This window comes from Erythrolamprus reginae, chromosome 6 (assembly GCF_031021105.1).
Source record: "Erythrolamprus reginae isolate rEryReg1 chromosome 6, rEryReg1.hap1, whole genome shotgun sequence".
NCBI lineage: Eukaryota > Metazoa > Chordata > Lepidosauria > Squamata > Dipsadidae > Erythrolamprus > Erythrolamprus reginae.
Genome location: NC_091955.1, coordinates 63,655,305 through 63,676,535, shown reverse-complemented (window position 1 = coordinate 63,676,535; position 21,231 = coordinate 63,655,305). Strand labels below are relative to the sequence as shown.

At 39.3% G+C, this 21,231-nt stretch overlaps 1 protein-coding gene across 1 annotated transcript; it reads right to left on the bottom strand.

Annotated features, from left to right (window-relative positions):
- Positions 1–3,880: 3,880 nt before the first annotated feature.
- PMM1 (phosphomannomutase 1) lies at positions 3,881–19,437 on the bottom strand. The gene is made up of 8 exons (XM_070756034.1): positions 19,122–19,437; positions 15,825–15,942; positions 13,886–13,962; positions 12,712–12,803; positions 11,772–11,871; positions 11,304–11,379; positions 9,151–9,266; positions 3,881–5,752 (listed from the first exon to the last, which is right to left on the bottom strand). The coding sequence occupies exons 1-8, from the start codon at positions 19,197–19,199 to the stop codon at positions 5,630–5,632; spliced, it is 780 nt and encodes a 259-aa protein (XP_070612135.1). The 5' UTR covers positions 19,200–19,437; the 3' UTR covers positions 3,881–5,629.
- Positions 19,438–21,231: the final 1,794 nt, after the last annotated feature.

Below are 21,231 nucleotides of genomic sequence, written 5' to 3'. Positions count from 1 at the left end.
GATCTTTTACAAATTTGCACTTAGGTGTGAGGTAAGATGGGAGGGTTCAGGATAGGCTCGGTAAAAATAGACATTTGAAAACTGCCTAATGTTCATATTTAGTTTTCAAGGGGGTCACCCTACAAAGATAGTTTAGTTCTACAATATACTGCCAACCTAAATTTATGGCAAATTTCATGCAAGTTGACCAGAGGGTATTGAGTTTTGCTCTATTTATATTTCAACCCAAAAGATGGAAGAGAAAGCCCTCATAGATATAAGGATTTGGGGACTTCCAAATACCAGAACTGACTATAAGGATGCCAGTCTAATGCAGTGTTTTTCAAACTTGGCAACTCTTAAGATGTGTAATTCATACCCCAAATTTCCATAGCCAGTCTGGGGAATTCTGTGACCTTAAAGTCCATATGTTAAAGTTGCCAAGTTTGAAGAACATTGGTATAACACAATCTTTCCCAACTTAGTTCCCTTCTGATTTGCTAGGGCTACAACTCCTGGAAAACCATATTGTGTGGAAATTCTGGGAATTGCCATTTCAATACACTTGGAAGGTGCCAAAGTAGAGAAGGCTTTCATACAATTATTTCTATACCCAAGTTTTTTTAAATAATCTCCCATAAACCCAATATAGGTAGAAATGGAGTGCAACTTTAAGAAAAGTCCTAGCCTAGTTCTACCTGAATTTGTTTCTTCATATAGGAACCTATAAAACTGTACCCTAATAATCACTCTCTGTTCCCAATATACTAATAATTAACATATTCCAAGAAGTCTGTGTGTAGATTTATTATAACTGTGTTTGTGATTAGAAATGAGTTCTTTCCAAACAAAGCTATTAAAAAGTTGATTAAGGTCATTCTGTGGGACATTACTGTCCCTTGTTCCTGAAATCTCCCCATTATGTAGTGATTAATGATATGAATATTCTGCCTCCTTCGATTAAAAATCCAAATAAAACATTCCCAATGGTCTATTTTGAAAGAAAACTCCATACGTGCAGGAGAAAATGGAGTATAGTGATTTTTGAAAGTAATTATCATTCATCAGTATGTAGATAGAGGGAGAATATTTCTGGACTTTTCCTTGAGATGCAGCAGCTGCTATTAAGTCCAATAAAGTGAGGACCTGAAGGAGGCCACTTTCCTTTCGTTGTACGAGACCTGCTTCCTGTGACTGTCGGAGGAACTTCTTGCACACGTGTAACACCAGCAGCTTCTAGCCTATCTCCCTCCCTGACGGTGCAAAACCAGTGGGAGTGCCACAAAACTGTGACTTCTCTTGGAGAATGCTTTTAATTCTTTCTGAAATGACCTTGTTATCTATAATGTGTCTGTGTTCTAACAACTTTTTGTGTGGTTCTTGCCTCTTTAACCCCATGTTGATCTTTGTAACACTGGCAATAAATCATTAAAGTGACTTTCCAAGAGTCTTCCCTGTTCTGAATTTTTTTTTATTTCACAATGGTCGAGATGAGTGTTGAAGGATATTGGGTAAAGGGAACAGGGTAGCTGTTCCTGGAATTTGTGATGCAAAGATGAAGTATGCTTGTCTACTGGAAACTATTTAGTAGCATAATACACGCAGTCCATTTAGAACCCAGAGATGGGTTCCTCCCAGTTCGGACCAGTTCGTCCAAACTGGTAGCGAACCACTGGTGATGTCACCAAACTGGATCGGTCTGTGGGTGCCATCTTTTTTTGGGGAATTTTTTTTAAAAAAATCTTCTGCACATGTGCAAAAGCTGAGTTTTCAGCACTGCGCATGTATCGCCATTTTGTTTTCGGCTTTGAATTTTTCAGGATTTTTTGCACTGCACATGCACATGTGTGGCCATGTGGCGAGGGAGGAAGCAAAGCAGCAGTAAGTTGGAACCCACCCCTGATTTGCACGCCAGTGATTGGCAGACTGCAGCTCTTATCACTGTATGCTTTTATCTGTGCCGTTTAAAAATAATGCGTTGGCACTGAACAACTTCTGGAATGTTGCAGTTTTACTTAGCAATGAAGTCAGATCACTGAACCATCTATCCGGATATTAGTAGTAGCTTTCCTCAGTTTAAATGAGGCTTTTTCTCTTACTCTCTGCTACTTCTAAGTTTGTAAGTGTTCCTGCTAATGGATTTTACCAGTGACTTTTATGTATCTTATGATTTTTATCTGGAAGTATCTCTCATTTCTAAGCTGAGGATAATAAATCATAGATGCTTTAACATGTTGCAAACCATTCAGTTCCAAAGGCAGAATTTTTAGCTTAAATTTTAATGAACCAGTGTGAAGTCATATTGCTTATTAATTTCCAACCATGTCTTGACTTTTAATTTTATATCAAATTACAAATGTGATCTACAAAACAGCCACTTGACCATAACAGGTTCTCATTTTAACTCAATTTTATTAATGTCATACTTTTATAATGATGTTATAACAGCTGCCTGTCAACAAAGCCCCGCGAATCTGTAGCTACAGCAAAATAGTTGGGTTTCTTTAACATACATGGCATCAAAATAAACATTCCTGCTTAATAAAGTGGCGGTCTGTTTTTTGATCCATCTGAAAAATAGACCACTTTGTGGCTTTCACAGTAACAAGTAGGTCCTGTATTAAGTACTTCATAACCCTTCTGGAAAAAGAATGGAAACTAACCTAAGAAGAACTGGCAATATTTATTTTAAAGCAGCCTCAGCATCTCAGAAAAGAATGGGTTACTTTCATTTCATTAATAATACCAGCGTCTCATCATCCTTTTATTTATTTAGATTCCTCTAATTGCATCATGGCACTATTTATGAAAAAAGCAAGTGATAAAACACCTGCTTTCATGTCTCTGAATTAGTGCCATGGTTATATGAAAGTACTATAGCTGAAGGCATGTATTTCATATCTTTATTGCATTATCACAATAAATGAAAACAAATCACTTAACACCTTCTCCAAAATTTGGAAGAATAATTTTGATATCAAAATTCACATGTCATCCATCTCATGGAAAATGACTGTTGTACAATGCCCAGAGTCATTTTCCAAGCCATAGGTGACATGTGAATTTGATTCACTGGCTGATAAATAAATGAAACAAACATACCATTGTTGGTACTTTACTCCTGTTAGGTTGGCTCATACTGGATATATCAAAATTATTCTTCCAAATTTTGGAGAAGGTGTTAAGTGATTTTCGCCCCCATTGCATTTCTTACCAAAACTCTTTCCAGAACCTCTGCCAATTTGTCTCCTGTACAGGATTACTAAGATCAGTATCCCAAGCTTCCCTTAAAATATATAAGGGATCTTCTATTTCTGATTGCAATCACAACCAATAAATTTTTGAAATTGTTTTTGGTTGTTTTAAATGAATAAAGTATTACATTCCCAAAATGGATATCGAGTCATGTTGCTGAATCTCTAATATTTCTATCGTCCCAAAGAAATTTAAGTCGATATCAGAAAATTTTGGTAATTTGTCACCTATTCAATCTGATCTTTATTGAAAGGTTCTCTACTATCATAAAAAGTTATAAATATATTTTCTCAAAGATTTCATTTTAGCCAAACCATAATAATCATCCTGATTAATTTATGTTGATAGAAGTATTTAAAGGAAGAATAAGCTTTATCAAAACTGTGTATCAACTCTTTCAAATTAGAAGCATTGTTTTAGTAAAAATATTTTCAATCTATTTTATTCTAGAAAAACATTTTGGATAAAAAGCCACTGATTTATAAACTTACTTGGTTCTAACTTACTTGGTTCTAACCAGCTTCAAAATGATTTCATTGTTTACGTGAGCCTCCCAGAATACATGGAATCATATGCTCTATCTGCAATGCTCAATAATGTATTAATGAATATTATTTTTTCTTATTTTTGTAGATTGCAATAGAGGTTTTCTGTTTTTTCTTTTTTGCCAATGCTTTAAAGCCTATCTAGGAGTTACCACTAGGAGGCACTGTAATAAAAAGTTCAATTGCAAGAATTTTCATTTTAAACACTGTAATTCATCCTAAAATATTGACATGTTTTGAAGCTCAGAGTGTCAGATATAGCTATAAAAAAAGAGACAGACACCGCAATCTCTGGAACTTAAAATATATTATTCACTTAGCTTTTGTTAGCCTCTGCTAACATCCAAGCAGTGTGCAATAGGGGAGGAAGCAACAGGAAGTAGGCCTCCATCAATTAACAGGTCTGAAATAAAAATGACAGAGCTAATTATAGGTGGGAGGTGGATAGATGGGCCTATCACATGTTGAATGGCTAAATTGATCAAGGATGTATAAAGACGAATATCTCTTCAATGGTAGCTTTTATACTCTAATGCTGTTAGCAGAGGGCAAATTTCTTTCACTTCTTAATATACAGTACCTAGCTGGTTAAAAAGCATTTCAGAGTCAAAATATTTTAAAAATAGATTTAAAAGATGCATTTACCTCCCGTTTTTATTCCATTAATGGGATCATTAGATCTAAATGCTATTGCCAGCACTTCTATAGTTAGGTTGGATAATTAAGGTGATAAAGTACAATCCTGCTTGAAGAATTAGATTGTACAATGGGAAGAAAGTGCAAGTAAATAATATTCCAACAACTGAAGCTAAAGCAAGGGCTGCTCCCCGGACCTCGTTGTGGGAAGACACAGTTGCAATATGCAAAGCTACTAAGACCTGTTGACCCACAACACACAAACTGTACTTTTATTGGACCAAAAATATATTATCTATGATAAAATAAACCTGAGCACCAAAGTCATATTTCAAATGGGTAGTTTCACATATTAGATCAGAAGCCACAGAAGAATATTCTAATGAATACTGAAAGCTGAGTTGAGTGGTAATGTCTATGACTTATCACTTTCAATAGGATCTATGTTTCAAAATTTACTTTCTACCTCCCTTCGCATTCTGTAATGGATTAGCTGTGTTTTCCCTATTCACTATTATTTATTTATTATTATTCATTAATTGGACTTTTATGCCACCCCTCTCCAAGGACTTGGGGCAGCTTACAACATATAATAAAACAATATGAAACTTCTTGATCCAATTAATTAATTTGAATTTTAAAAGAACCCAAAACCATAAAAACAGTCGTTTCATCCAATCAACTTTGTCTCAACACATTCATTGGCCAGGGGCCAAGGATCTAATGGCCCTAACCCTGGCGGCATAAATGAGTCTTAAGACTCTTACAGAAAAAACACCTGATTCCAACTTTTAAAAAAATGTCGAGGCATCTTAAGGGTTCAAGAATATGAAAATACTTTGAAAGATCACATTGTTTCCCCTTTAACCTATTAAATACCATTATTTTAATCTCAGAAATTGATTTGGGTGAATATATGAAGAGATTGCCAGCTTTCTATTTCTCTCCTTCTCTCTCTGAGTTTTAGAAAAAGGACTCACCTCCCTTTAAAACAAAACTTTTTGTTTTAGGGGCTGGAAGGATGAAATATGGCAGTTAGCATTTTGTAGATTGTTACTACTACAAACTGGTCATGGCACTTTAACTCTCCCTTCTCACATGTCACCTCCATTTCCAAAGTGCATTTCAACCTTGGGCTCCATCAAGCCGTGATTATAATTCAAAAGGTGCATTTATGAAGTGAACGAGAAGAATAGCAGCAGAAGCTCCGCGAGTCAAGATTTGTTCACTGTCTCTGGAAAGAAGATCTCTCGACATCGTCGAACGGTGTCCTGGGGAGAATGGATACTATGTCCTACTGTCCGAGGATCATCATAGATTTCATAATCATTCCCACCCTAAGGATATAAAAGAATATTATTCCTTCTGCTTTCTGATTTTTAAATTTTAAATTCATGGAAGAACTGTGACAGCAATGATAGAAAAAACATGCATCCAATTCTCCTGCCTCCGCTGAGAGAGGGTTTCTGGCTCCACTTAGATTTGCTCAAGCCAATCTGGATGTGCCAATTCCCAGGGAAATGACAGTCCATCTAAAAATCCATAATTGAGAGAGGATACAAACTGGCTTAATAATTGGTTTAAGCAAGTGTAGGTTATTATCAATTATTGCAATGATATGTACACATATATTGCTAATAAAGCATTCCATTATTCCGAATTATTTAAAGCATAAAAATTATACCCTCTATGCATCTAGGAAAAAAGTTACATGCTTATTCAGCTCTAGTTAAAAGGTCAAACCAACCATGATTGGATTAAGAACCTACCTGCCTAGTTGAAACAACTCATCCCTTCTTGATCAGTTTAAGGAAATAATTATTTGGGGTTCTATTGACTTTAGGTAATTGAAACCCTTCTCTTTGTTTAGTTAATTAAGATGCTCTCCTGTTTATTTAGCCATCTTTGTACCCTGACAGGATTTGTCTGTATGCTATGGGTCACATATTAACTATTTACATTGTAACTAGGTTAAGTTAAGAATTAATGTTTTATATTTGTACACACAAGAAACTGGTTGTAAAAGAATAAACTTGCAAGTCCAGAGAGAGACAGCATGATTGAGTTGTCGAAGCGTAGAACTCATTAGCGGACTCAATAGTGTCAACCCCTAACCCCCAACATTTCTCCCTTAGACTATCCACGATTGACCTCTCCAGGTTCCTAAGAGGTCAGTAAGGGGCGTACATAAGTGCACTAGTGTGCCTTTCGTCCCCTGTCCAATTGTCTTTCCTTTATCTCATATATCATACATATTTTCTTCCTTTCATATATCTTCTCCTCTATTTTTACATATTATCTTTATATATATTACTTCATGTCTATTCTCTTCCATATGTATTGTGTATTGGACAAATGAATAAATAAATAAATGATCCCAGAGAAAGAAAGAGAGCTTGCTTTTCAACATTAGACTGCTCTGCTCAGCCCAGAGAAATATTTCCAACAGGGACAAAGTATTCTAGAAACCATGTGTCAGTGACTGTGATTTCTACATCTCTACAAGCAAGAATAAAATTTGCAGCAAGGAAGTCTTAATCTTCATAGATGGAAAAAAGAGCCTTCCTCGCATCTCGAATGACTCTATAAAAATGCATATAGACAGTCCTCACTATATGACTGGTCACATAATATCTGAAGTCACAACAGACTCCCTTCCCCTACAAAGCTACATAAGATCCTGTTTTAAAGTCATGGCAGCTGCAACATCTCCATGTCATTTGCTCTCAGATCAAATAGAGGTACACTGCAACTCCTCCTCATCTCTCTACACCTCCGCCCTATGCTGCCCCACTGGGACCCCACGGTGCTTGGCCTGTTCCCCATGCATCCGGGAAGAACTGCTACTTTCAGCACATCAATTCCTTGCGGAAATGACAGCTGCATTTAGAGCTTTCTGCCCAATCAGCTGGCTGTTCAATTCAATTCAATTCAATTATATTTTTTTTAATGCCGCCCTTCTCCTTAGACTCAGGGCGGCTTACAACATGTTAGCAAAAGCACTTTTTTAAACAGAGCCAGCCTATTGCCCCCACAATCCGGGTCCCCATTTTACCCACTTCGGAAGGATGGAAGGCTGAGTCAACCTTGAGCCGGTGATGACATTTGAACTGCTGACCTGCAGATCTAGCAGTCAACTTTAGTGGCCTGCAGTACTGCACTCTATCCACTGCGCCACCTCGGCTCAGTTAGGAGACTATGCAAACCTCTCTTGGCTCTTGCTAGGCTTTTGGGAAACCTGCTGCCTACATGCTTCACAACAAACCTCCTGCCCCAGTCAGAAGATTGCAAGGCTCCCCTGGCTCCTGCTAGGCTATTGGGAAGCCAACTGCCTGCACATGGCTGGCTTCCTCAAAGTCTAGCAAGAGCCAGGAAAAGTCTGCTGTCTCCTACTGGGCAGCTCTTCTGTCTTCATTCATGCAAGCCCATGGAAGAGTTACCTTGTTTCCCCGAAAATAAGACGTACCCCGAAAGTAAGGCATGTCAGAGGTTTTGCAGAATTTGCTAATATAAGGCACCCCCCGAAAATAAGGCGTAGTCAAGTTTACATACAGTAAGGTGGAAAAACATACGGTACCATTCAAAGCTGTTCATAGCGGTACCGTAATAATGTGGCGTCCCCTGCTGGCCCTTTCCATCGCTTTGTACCGTCCAGTACAGCAGACACAGTCTGCTACTGTCTCATCGCCATTACAGTCTCCACTACAGTGTGTAGATTGTAGTTCCTCTGGTGGCCGGAAGCTGCAATAGCAGGAGTATACTGTTGTACCATATAAGTGCTGTCATTTGTGTGGGTGGGTGCCATACTGACAGGTACCATACCGTAATCAGTGTACCGTACGGTACACTTTCTTTGGGGGTGTCAGCTTTTCTGCCTGTGAATTTGTCTTATTTGAGAAATATAAGGCACCCCCCGAAAATAAGACGTAGTACAACTTTTGGAGCAAAAATTAATATAAGATAGTGTCTTATTTTCGGGGGAAACATGGTAACAAAAATGAGGGGGGAAGGGACTACTGAAGAAGTCTTTTTACAGCGACTCTAATCCCTTCTCCAAAAAAAGTAGGTTAGTCTCAGAGTACCCCCTGTTTCAGATGTGGATGAAACAGTCCATGGAAAAGACTGACTTGACTGCCAGAACATATCTTGGGCTGTGGGTCTGCACCACTTGCGAGATCTTGATAGAAGCTGGCTTTGTCGTACAAACAAGACCTTTGCTCACTGGTAATTCTGATCAGAGAAGCATTTGTAGGACCCTTCAGTTTGTAAACAGGCAATATCCGAGGCTCCCTCAAATGCTTACTGACATTTTCAACCATTGAAATGACAGTATGAAGATCACAAAGGCCACTGGAGCTGACTGTAGATCTGTAGGTCAGCGGTTCAAATCTCATCACCGACTCAAGGTTGACTCAGCCTTCCATCCTTCCGAGGTGGGTAAAATGAGGACCCGGATTGTGGGGGCAATAGGCTGGCTCTGTTAAAAAGTGCTATTGCTAACATGTTGTAAGCCACCCTGAGTCTAAAGAGAAGGGTGGCATAAAAATCAATCAATCAATCAATCAATCAAATAAATAAATAAATAAGAAAGAAAGAAAGAAAGAAAGAAAGAAAGAAAGAAAGAAAGAAAGAAAGAAAGAAAGATGTTTTTGAGACATAGTGGTAACTGGGCTCTGAGAAGAGTCCATTCTGATAAGAACAGTCCTTAAAATGGGTTCCTATCGTATATACTTACAGGGGTTGTCTCGTTTCCAAAGAAATGTATGATATCAAATTTCTCATCCTCAAGAATGTTGAGGCAATAGCGTTTGTCCCAGCCCTCTGGAAAAACGTCAAAACTAATCATACCACCTGTCAGATTGAGAGAAAAATTAGTGACAACGAGAGGAGCAAAATCTTTCCTTTGCTTTCTCTGGCATAAGACACTGTCTTTGTGCAAATATTTTTTTTAACATGACACATGGACCTGCGCTGCTCTGTCGGCTGGATTCCCAGACACATTATAATGTTAGCGTTGATGTTTCCATAGCAATGAGATTGATTGGCATTAGTGATGGGCCCTCAGCTGAAGACACAAACAAGAAACAGTTGGTTTGAGTACCCATGATGTGCCGAGTTCAAATACATTTTAGAAAAATACAGTGTTCCCTCGATTTTTACAGGTTCGAACTTCGCGAATAGCCTATACCACGGTTTTACAAAAAATATTAATTAAAAAAACCTTCACTTTTTTTTCCTATACCACGTTTTTCCCTGCACGATGACATCATACGTCATCATCAAACTAATAATTTTTGCAAACAAATAACAAAAATAATAATTATTATTGTTAATAAATAATTATGTTTATAAATATCAGGATCACTAAGTGTCTTATTCAATGGTGAGTACCAGTAATAATGGTTAGTAAATGGTTGTTAACGGAATGGGAAATGGTAATTTAGGGGTTTAAAGTCTTAAGGGAAGGCTTGTGATACTGTTCATAGCCAAAAATGGTGTATTTACTTCCTCATCTCTACTTCGTGGAAATTCGACTTTTGCAGGCACGCATCTCGGAACGCATCCCCCGCAAAAATCAAAGGAACACTGTATGTGAAAATGTGCTTAACAATATAGCTAATGGGGGAAAGAATTCTTTCATCATGCTCTGCTGTCACTGGAGTACAAGAAAAACTCATGTTTATCATAAACCCCATGTTTATCATTTAGGTCTCACAGAGTTGGCCTTCTCCGGGTCCCGTCGACAAAACAATGTCTGGCGGGACCCAGGGGAAGAGCCTTCTCTATGGCGGCCCCGACCCTCTGGAATCAACTCCCCACCCTCCTTGCCTTTCGCAAACTCCTCAAAACCCACCTCTGCCGTCAGGCATGGGGAAACTGACTCTCCCGGTCCGTTTCCTGTTTAACACAAGGTTTGTCTGAGATGTATGATTGCTTTTTATACTCAGAGGTTTAAATTGCTTTTTTATTCTAACATTTGTATCATGTTTTGTGTTGTGAGCCGCTCCGAGTCTCCGGAGAGGGGAGGCATACAAATCGAATAAATAATAATAATAATAATAATAATAATAATAATAATAATAATAATAATTTGTAATAAATGATTTATTAACTCCCTGGTAACTTTGGGTGGCTTGAAGTTAAGTAACAGGGATCGACTTAGCAAATATCTCATGTAATTCAGTTTAACCCTAATACTATAGGGACATTCTTCATGAGTGCTTTGAATATAATCTCTGCCACATTGGTAGCTCAATACATTTTCCTAAATAAATCTGGCATGTTAATGGCAGAAATGCCAAGAGCTGCCACCATCACTGTAAGGAATAGTGTATCCTGCTAACAGGAAGAAATTTGGCCAACTGAAAAAATGATATACAGAAATTTAAGCTGTGCAAAGCTCCACTTATATGTGAAATCTACCTGAGTATTCATTCATTCCAAGAATGTCTTGGCATTCTTTGTGATATTTTTTCAGCTTTTTGAAGAATGCTGTCATATTTCATATCAGTCTTCCCTGCTCAAGCCTATATGTCCTGCTACTTCAATCCCCCTTCATAAGGCTCAATGTCTGTCATCTCCATTTATCAATCTCCACTAGCTTTCAACATCTCCATTGCCCTTCTCCAAAGTGTTTTTACAATGTGGTCCCGAAGCAATACAGAAATGGAGTCTGAGCAAAATGGATAGGGATTATTTCTTGTGATTTGGAAACTTCAGTTGCTACAAACTAAAATTGTACTTAACTTCCTTGCAGTTACACATCACTTTATATTAACCACATGCCTGCTTTTAAATAAAATTTTATTTTTATTTGCCAAATCCCACTCAAAATAAAATATACTAAAAAAGCATCCAAAATGACTGTGAGAAATTTTTAATACACACCTCGGGAAAATCGCAGACCCTTGCCTGCAAACTCCCTCTGCAGAGCTGCTACAAACTTCTCTCGTATCTTTTCTTTCTATAGTGGAGACAGTTGGAAGTGTGAAAAAAGACACTTCGGTTATTTTTATCAGATTCCACTTTTTTCTCTACAGAAAACAGTTCAAAGAGATCTTCTAGCAAACTTTTAGGTTAATCTTCTTGTATAATTTCATCTTCGGCATATATTACATCCTGTTCATAAAACCTAAATAAAAGACACTTGCCTAAAATATCACAGGAATCCTAAAGCAATTATATATCACAGTGTTTCCCAACCTTGGCAACTTGAAGATATTTGGACTTCAACTCCCAGAATTCCCGAGTTGAAGTCCAGATGTCTTCAAGTTGCCAAGGTTGGGAAACACTGATATATCATAATAAAAACACCCCCACTGATAATGTATTGAGCTGTCAAATGCTCATATTTACCTTATCTAGTTCAGAAAATTCTAATCGTTCTTCCAAGCTGCAGCTTCGACCAATGGGAGAAACGTTCAACATTCCATTGCGAAATTCTATGAATGTTCCCCTTTTTATATTTGGAGAAAAAAGAATAATATAAGGTAGGAAGGTACCACTGTACTGTTACAGAGGCTCAAAATCCTTGGAGTTGAAACTAAGGTATGCAACTTCTAGCTCAAAGAGGGCATGTAGCCTCTACAAGCACCCTATTTGAAGATCCCTAGTATTTCAATTTGGGTTGCTATAATTCAGTGTTAAAATAATTTCATTTCAGTGATACAGAATTTGTAAAAGACAAATTAAGCATAGGAATAGGAGCATGAAATTTCTGGAAGGCCAACTACTCCTATTTCTATTCTCATTCTGTCATCCTCCCGCCACTTCAAATTTACTCTTAATCCCAATCCCCAATCTCAAACACAGTTCAAAATCACCTAAAAACAGTTCTTCAGCTTTTTTTTAAAGGATCTGAGCAGATTGAAGGTTTTTCTGTTCCTATTCCATGTTTAAAAAGCAATTGCCTATCAATGCAAGCTGAAATATCTCAACACCTGTCTTTAAGATCATGCCTTCATGCCTCTCAGCTGCCTCCTATAGAAGGCTGAATATGAAACATACACCCCAAACAATTAACTGAAATGGCTTAATTTTGAGAAAATATTCCGATCATTTTCAAATTAGGATGGAACATTAAGGACTTTCTTCTCAATATATCATCTAATTAATTACAAATCCTAACAAAATGGTTAAGTAATAAGAAAATGGGGGGAAACTTTATTCTTGGACAAAGCTATTCCTTGCCTGGAAAAAGAAAGCTGGGTATTTTTTTCTTTACCTGTGATCCAAATTCCAAACATTATATGGTAAAACACAATCCTCATATATTGATATAAGGAAAGTAAATTACCGCTTCTTGGGCAACTTTAGAAGTGCCATGTAATTAAGACAGAAGTTGATCAGCTCTTGCAAAAGTTCCTCTCCAAGATGGTTCTGGATTGCCTATTGAATAAAGGATGCAATTGATAAAAATGATCCTTGATATGGACAGTTTCATTACACAGTATGTTAATTAGAAACAAAGGAGGCCTTTGTCAAAAGGAGTAGAAATCAAGGTAGGTGAAGTCTTAAAACGTTGCTTAACAAATTTTATTTTATGATGTAAGATGCAAGAATTTTACCTTTCGCAGTAGTACTAAAATATACAACATTTCTAGATTGTCATATCTGGATGAAGAGGACTGAAAGGAAAATAATAATCTTAAAACAGCCTCCTTTGACTTGCTGTCCTGAAAATCCAATTAGGGCTGTAATTTTCAGCAATCAAAGCCATTTCTTAGTTACAACACATTTATGATTCTTAAAAATATGACTGTTATTGTGTTTAATATTACTATTATATTCTTATTAGAGGATATGTTAAGAGGAAAAAATGAATAGGTTTATTATGCTTATTATTATTATTATTATTATTATTATTATTATTATTGTAAGATTAAAGAATTAATATCAATGTAATGAATATTGTAAATTCTGATTGCACAGAGATATTTGTACCGATGACAGTTTGATGAAAGATGAAATGTTTAAATTAAAAAAAAATTAAAAATGGAAAAACAAAAGACATTTAGTGGATGTTGGATCAGAAAATGTTATTAAATATAATGTCTCTTATTATCTTGTATTTTGTGTCAAAAGGAAAATAATTTATAACATTCAACCATATATCTGGTATATTACATTATGAAAGAATGTTTTTCAGGCATCACTCATTGAGGTTTTGCTTTCCCTTTGGAGGTTTATTAAAAGGTTATGCAACCAGTGGTCCTCCAGAGTTAGTTGAGTTTCAGTTCCTGGCAAAGTAATTTACTATAAGCACCAGTGAGGGTTGGTGCAAACAATAGTTAGGCAACCCAAATTATCCATCCTAAAATAAGGTTATTCTTTATTTCAATTCCTATGTGAAGCCGGATGAGTTGAAAGGGTTTTGAATATAACCTTCTCCCTATGAGTGATTTCATGTGAAAATAGATGTGAAAAGGGCAGAAAAAGTCAATGGAGAAACACAAAGTGGCTAGCCCTACCTGCTTTGAGACTAGTTGCCCATTCTTGTATTGCACAGTGCCATTTTCTGCAAAGACGTAATCAAATCTTTTTATGACTGTTGAAAATGGTTGTTGGAAGAGTAGAGAAATTGAGGGGGGGGGGGGAAATCAACAGAAGAGAAATCAGTCAAATACGGTATTAATGCAACTCTTTTCATCATTCAAATGGCTCGAGGCCAAGACGGATGAATTAGTTGAATTCTGTTTGTGCCGCTTCTCTAAAAAAGCTGTGTAGACAGTGATGCTCATTAATAATTTTAGGAATGCTAAACCTGAGCTGCCACCTTTCCTTGGAAGGCAGGATTCAAAATCTGATATTGTACTGTTTTTGTTACTGACAAAACATGATAACAAACACACAGGAACACGAGATATGTAATAACTCTTCCTTTTTAAAAAAACTGTACTGGATCTAGCTTAAACTGAAAGCACACAGTGAAATTCCACTAACTTAATGGTATATCTGGAAACGTGGCCTGGAAAGCAATACAGTGATCCCTCGATTTTCGCGGGGATTGCGTTCCCAGACTGCCCGCAAAAGTTGAATTTCTGCGAAGTAGAGATGCAGAAGTTAAAACACTATTTTTGGCTATGGACAGCCAAAAACTACCCCCACGCATCCTTTTCCAAGGCCGCGCAAGGAGCCGGGCTTGAAGTTGGGGGCGGGGAGCGAAGAAAGTGCGGAGGCCAGCAAAGATTGTTTTGAATGTCGGCCGCCCTCGCCCCCCCAGCGCCTCCGGCCCCCTCGCCACTACCCCCCACCCGCCTGATCTGCCCCTCTCACCGGCTTTCTTGGGACATGGGTCCTCCTGCAGCAGCGCTGGCGGCTACAGCTTCTCATCCTCCTCATTCAGCCGCTAGCCACTCTAAGCGCTTTGAGAATGCCTGCCCCGCCCCTCTCACAGTTCCTTAGCTGAGAGCGCTTTCATCCCAGCTTTCAGCGAGGGAGCTGCAGGAGAAGCGGGGCAGGCATTCTCACAAAGAGAGAGAGAGAGAGAGTGAGAAAGAGAGAGAGAGAGAGAGCAAGAGGGGGGGAGGGGGGAAGGTAGAGAGAGAGAGAAATGATAGAAAAAAGGGGAGAAAAAAGAGAAATGAGAAAATGATTGAAGCAGAGAATGACAGGAAAGAACGAGAAACAGAGAGAGAAGTGACTCTTGGTGATGACGTATGACGTCATCCATGGTATAGAAAAAAACCGTGGAGTATTTTTTAATTAATATTTTTTGAAAAACTGTGGTATAGCCGTTTCGCGAAGTTTGATTTGAACCCGCGAAAATCGAGGGATCACTCTATGCCATTTTCATGCAAATTTATGTAAGCATGGAATGTTAACATTTTTCAACCTCAGATTGTTGCAGGTTGATGGCTTGTTACAAAAATAAAACTCATGATTTCTTTCTCTGTTCTGAAAGTTACTGTAGTCTGTAAAAATTTACATTGCAAATTTCTGTTGTGTTCTACATTCCCTGCATTCTGGAGTGTTTCTATCTTTGATTTTTTTTTTCACCTGAGTTTCCTGGTTATGTATGTAGAACTGTACATTTAAACTTAGAGTTTGCCACATAATTTCAAGGAAAGAGTATAGAAATACCTCTTGCAAGGCTGCTCCTGTGCCTGATAGCCTTAAAACTCGATTTTCCTGCTTTGTTCTATGACTTTAAAGCAATTGCACAGGATGGAATGGCCAGTCTCTTGGCTGAAACTCTTAAATAGTCTTTACATTAAAAGTAATAACTTGTCCAGGATACTTAGAGCAGCCTTGCTATGGGAGAATTCGACACAACTTTCTATTTTGTTTGAATTATGGTTCGCTAACATGATTTGACACTAATATGCGGGCATTCAACAATGTCCAAACAATAATAAAAAATCTGTAATATAAAAATTAAGTGAGGCAAAAGAAAGACATCTTACTTACCTTCGTCTCCTTCTCCAAGCTGTTCTGCTATTTTGGAGTAGTCTGAGCCTCCAACCACCCCAATCTTCACTCTTTTACGCAGATCTTGAAGAAATTCTGCTATTTCAGGCTCGATTTTCTGAAGGGAATAGAGAAAAAGAGATCTTTATGGAAAAGCTACAGAGATCAGCATGCCGAGATTATGCAATAGACGGACATGGATGCTGTATGTGTTAAAATCTAATCAATCCATCATGATGGAATAAGCGTTCATAAACCAGGGCAACTGATGTTTAAAATTATCAGATAAATTGTAATCAGTAGATAAAAACTCAAAGGAAACCACAGTGCTAGAAAACCCTTATCTAGAAATGGTGGGAGAGCAATAAAATGTAAGAGTTTTGGACAGACCAGGGAAGGGGCATTGGAAATGTATGGATAATTTTTCCTTCTGTTCGTATTTCTTCTATGTTATTCTTAACCAATCAGAACTGTACTTGGTCTTTTGTTTATATACAAGAGACACTGCTGTCTCATTTACTATTCTGCCATGGATTTAAGCTTTCATATAATGCAGATTTATATGGAACTCAACAGTCCAGCTACCAGTTAATGGAATACAAATCTAGAGTGGAGCCATTTATATACTGCTCAAAAAAATAAAGGGAACACTCAAATAACACATCTGAATGACTGAAATATAGAAACATAGAAACATAGAAGTCTGACGGCAGAAAAAGACCTCATGGTCCATCTAGTCTGCCCTTATACTATTTTCTGTATTTTATCTTAGGATGGATATATGTTTATCCCAGGCATGTTTAAATTCAGTTACTGTGGATTTATCTACCACGTCTGCTGGAAGTTTGTTCCAAGGATCTACTACTCTTTCAGTAAAATAATATTTTCTCATGTTGCTTTTGATCTTTCCCCAATATTCTCATTGAATTCTTTGTTCTTTGTTGAATGTGCACAACAGCATGGGAAATTGATTAAATGTTGCTTCCTAAGTGGACAGTTTGATTTCACAGAAGTTTGATTTACTTATATTGTATTCTGTTCTTTAAGTGTTCCCTTTATTTTTTTGAGCAGTGTATATTAAAAAAGATCCCATGTCTGTAACCTTTATCTGGGCAAAACAGTGCATCACAGAGCAAAATATGTTCAACTAAGGTATCTGAAATGGACTCATTTATAGAATGCTGGGGCCAATGACTCCCAAACGAATGAAATTTAGGGAGGCTGTGACTGCTTCAGAGTTGTTTGGCTGTTGCTGCTTCAGTGCTGCCATTGTGGTCAGTGATGTCCTTCTGGTCTCCATTTTCAACATTTTCTGGCAGCTTCCCATAAATCCTTCTACATTTGCACTGCACTCCTTGTTCTGTCCCTCACACAGCAGCAGCCACTTATCTGCCTGATGGAAAGGACAGGGAGGGAAGGAGGAAGGGACAGGGAGGTAGGAAGGAACAGAGAGAAAGGAAGGAATACAAGAGGAGGAAAGGAGAGAATGAAAGGGAGAGAGAGAAAAGAAGAAAGGAAGGAAGGAAGGAAGGAAGGAAGAGGGGGAGAGGGAAACTCAATGGAGAGGCTAACAGGAAATTGCAAGTTGCTCCCACTCCCATTAAATCTATCTATCTATCTATCTATCTATCTATCTATCTATCTATCTATCTATCTATCTATCTATCTATCTAAAATCTATCCATCCATCCATCTATCCAGTCAAGTACTATTGGTAGTATGTAACAATCTTTATATACATGATATTTATACTAATAATAGAGAAACATGAGGGACAAGGATGGTAGGCACATGGTACCCTTACTGACCACTTAGGAATCGGGTGAGGTCAACAGTGGATATTCTTGGTGTTCAAACTACAGTCAGGTAGTGAGTTCCATGTATTAACTACTCAGTTGCTAAAGTCGTATTTTCTACAGTCGAGTTTGGAGCGGTTTAGTTTGTGTTTGTATCGGTTGTGTGCCCATGTATTGTTGTGGTTGAAGCTGAAGTAGTAGTGGCCGATCAATTTTGGAAGACAACAGCACTACTAATCATACATAAGCCAATCCCATGGTAAGTGCTCCTTAGTGCTTGAGTTAGCTTGCAGCAGAAGTTACTCTCCAGTCCTGCCAAAACCTTCCGGATTTAATCTCCCCACCCAACCTGAGTCGCTTGTCCTCTTCACATTGCTTACACAATCAGTGCCCAATGGAAACGTTTGGAAAAGCCCATCCCGGGCAATCTGCAGCTTCCTCCCCCCCCCCCCCTACACACACCCGGATTTCCACACAGCCCGCCCCCTCCCCGATCTGAGGGCAACTGAACTCGCACACCACGTCTCTCGCAACCGCCTCAAAAAGGGCGGGAACGAGGCAGAAGTCAGGAGAAGCGTCATTTTTTGTCCCTCCGCTGTCCGCCCCCCCCCCCCCCCCCCCGTTTCATTTACTATTCTGTCATGAATTTTGTGGCTTCGGGGCACTTATTTTGGCTCGGATTAGGGAATAATAAATTATTTCCTTTCTACCTGATGGTTGGTATATCAATCAGCAAAGAAATGGATGAAGGAAGAACCACGACCTGAATAGAAACATAGAAGATTGACGACAGAAAAAGACCTCACGGTCCGTCTAGTCTGCCCTCATACTACTTCCTCTATTTTATCTTAGGATGGACCTATGTTTATGCCAGGCGTGTTTAAATTCAGTTACTGTGGATTTACCCACCACGTCTGCTGGAAGTTTGTTCCAAGCGTCTACTACTCTCTCAGTCAAATCATATTTTCTCACGTTGCTTCTACGGCTCCATATATTAGGCTCGATAGTCCCTTCCAACTTTCAAGCATATTAAAATGGGTTACAGGTATTGCTAGCTCTACCATACAGGCGGATGGGTTAAAGTTCTAACTCTAACACTGTATATTTAAAGGGAGGGGGGAAGTCTCACAATCGCCTCAGCTTCGGGGCTTCCAAGGGCGGGAACGTGGCAGAAGGAAGGAGAAGCCCACTTTTTTCTCCCCACCGGCGTTCCCGGGTTCAGGCTCAGGATTCGGGAAGCGGCACGTTTCAGGATCCCGCCAGATCGCCTCGATTCCCGGGATTCCCCCCCCCCCCGCCGTCCCCATTCATTCCGATCACCACACACACACAAACAGATCGTCCCCATTCATTCCGATCGCCTAGAACCTAGATTTTCCAGATCTACACACACACACAAACACCCATCGTCCCCATTCATTCCGCACAAGGTGTTCCAAGGACGAGCCGAGGGCGACCGCGAAACGCGGGGAAGAAGGACGAAGGTTCCCGGTCACCTTACCTGCCGAGGCGGCGTGAGGGTCCCATCCACGTCGAAGAGGCAGAGGACGCGCGTCGGGCTCCCGGGGGGATCGGCCATCACGCGTCGACCGAGCCCCGCTTTAAACTCGGTGGCCGCGCAGTCCTCCTCCTCCTCCTCGGCGGCGATCTGCCAGGAGGCGTCGGCCCACCAAGGAACCAATTGGGAAGATAAGAGCTGCTCATGTGATCCTTGGGAAAACCGGGCCGGCAGCCCCGTCCGGGCCTGGCGGAGGGCTGCGAGGGGGGATTCGTGGCGGAGAAACTCCCAGGGCTGCCTTGGCTGAGGAAAGCTCAGGTCGGAGTCTCAAACCCGGAGAGGAACCGGTGGCACAAGCCCAGATTCTTCCGGTGTTGGCAGTGGCAGGCGTAAGAAAGGGGCTGGCCGCTCTTCTCCAAAGGGGCTGGCCTTGGACGCCTTCTGGAATGAATGGCCGCGTCTCTGTAGATGCTGTGGGGGAGTCACGTGCTACTTTTACACCGATCGGTGTTTACAAATATGTGTAAGCACTCGTGCGTGTAAATGAATGGAAGGCTACGCGTGAGACTTATTAGGTGGCTAGGAGGCGAGGACAGCTTGCCCAGGCCAGGCCTCCTGCGTGACCTGCAGATAGAATAGAATAGAGTAGAATTCTTTATTGGCCAACTGTGATTGGGCACACAAGGAATTTAAATACTGTACTGTAATTTAATTTAAACATGATCTAAGTATTGCCCACAAGATCATATGTTGCAATGTCCTGCCTGTCAAAGACTACTTCAGCTTCAACCACAACAACACAAGAGCACACAACAGATTCAAGCTTAATATTAACCGCTCCAAACTTGACTGTAAAAAATATGACTTTAGTAATCGAGTTATTGAAGCGTGGAACTCATTACCGGACTCCGTAGTGTCATCCCCTAGCCCCCAACATTTTACCCTTAGACTGTCCACGGTTGACCTCTCCAGATTCCTAAGAGGTCAGTAAGGGGCGTACATAAGCGCACTAGAGTGCCTTCCGTCCCCTGTCCTATAGTCTCTCCTATACAGTATCTCGTATTTCTTCTCTACTATATCCTCTATAACCTTCATTGTGTATTATTGTGTATTGGACAAAATAAATAAATAAAAATAAATAAATAAAATTTGTCTTTGGTGTATATGCTCTTACTGTACATAAAAGGAAATATAGACTTCAATTACTATGTTTAGCAAATTTACAGCAACGCCGCCTCCGAACTGATTTAACTGTTGTTCATAAAATCATACTTCACAATGTACTCCCTGTTGGTGACTACTTCACTTTTAACAACAACACAAGAGCACGCAATAGATACAAACTAAATGTAAATCGCTCCAAACTAGACCAGAAAATACAATTTCAGCAATAGAGTGGTCAACGCCTGGACTCTGTTGTTTCCCCCCCCATCCCAAAATCTTCAACCTTACATTATCAACAATAGACCTCTCCCCTTTTCTAAGAGGTCTGTAAGGGGCGTGCATAAGTGCACCTTTGTGCCTACCGTCCCTGTCCTAATGTCTTTTTATCCTTTCTATCTCTATACAGCACTTATATTATGTTATACAATACAATACTATATTTGTATGACAAATAAATAAAATAATAAACCATGTGGTACATAGAAACATAGAAGATTGACCGCAGAAAAAGACCTCATGGTCCATCTAGTCTGCCCTTATACTATTTTCTGTATTTTATCTTAGGATGGATATATGTTTATCCCAGGCATGTTTAAATTCAGTTATTGTAGATTTACCAACCACGTCTGCTGGAAGTTTGTTCCAAGCATCTACTACTCTTTCAGTCAAACAATATTTTCTTACGTTGCTTCTGATCTTTCCCCCAACTAACCTCAGATTGTACCCCCTTGTTCTTGGGTTCACTTTCCTATTAAAAACACTTCGCTCCTGAATCTTACTTAACCCTTTAAGATATTTAAATGTTTCGATCATGTCCCCCCTTTTCCTTCTGTCCTCCAGACTATACAGATTGAGTTCATTAAGTCCCTCCAAGCGCGAAGAGTGTGCTGTGCTATCTGAATGCTAAGAGCATGAACGCTGCTGCGATGGGTGTCCAAGATGCTTACCA

Bases quoted from the DNA above. Each gene is read 5' to 3' on its own strand.
- PMM1 (XM_070756034.1), bottom strand. From the start codon at position 19,199: ATGGCCGATCCCCCCGGGAGCCCGACGCGCGTCCTCTGCCTCTTCGAC. The intron at 11,380-11,771 runs GTAAATATGAGC...TCTCCACTATAG, and splicing joins AATTTTCTGAACTAGATAAG to AAAGAAAAGATACGAGAGAA. The intron at 5,753-9,150 runs GTAAGTATATAC...TTATATCCTTAG, and splicing joins TTGGAAACGAGACAACCCCT to GGTGGGAATGATTATGAAAT.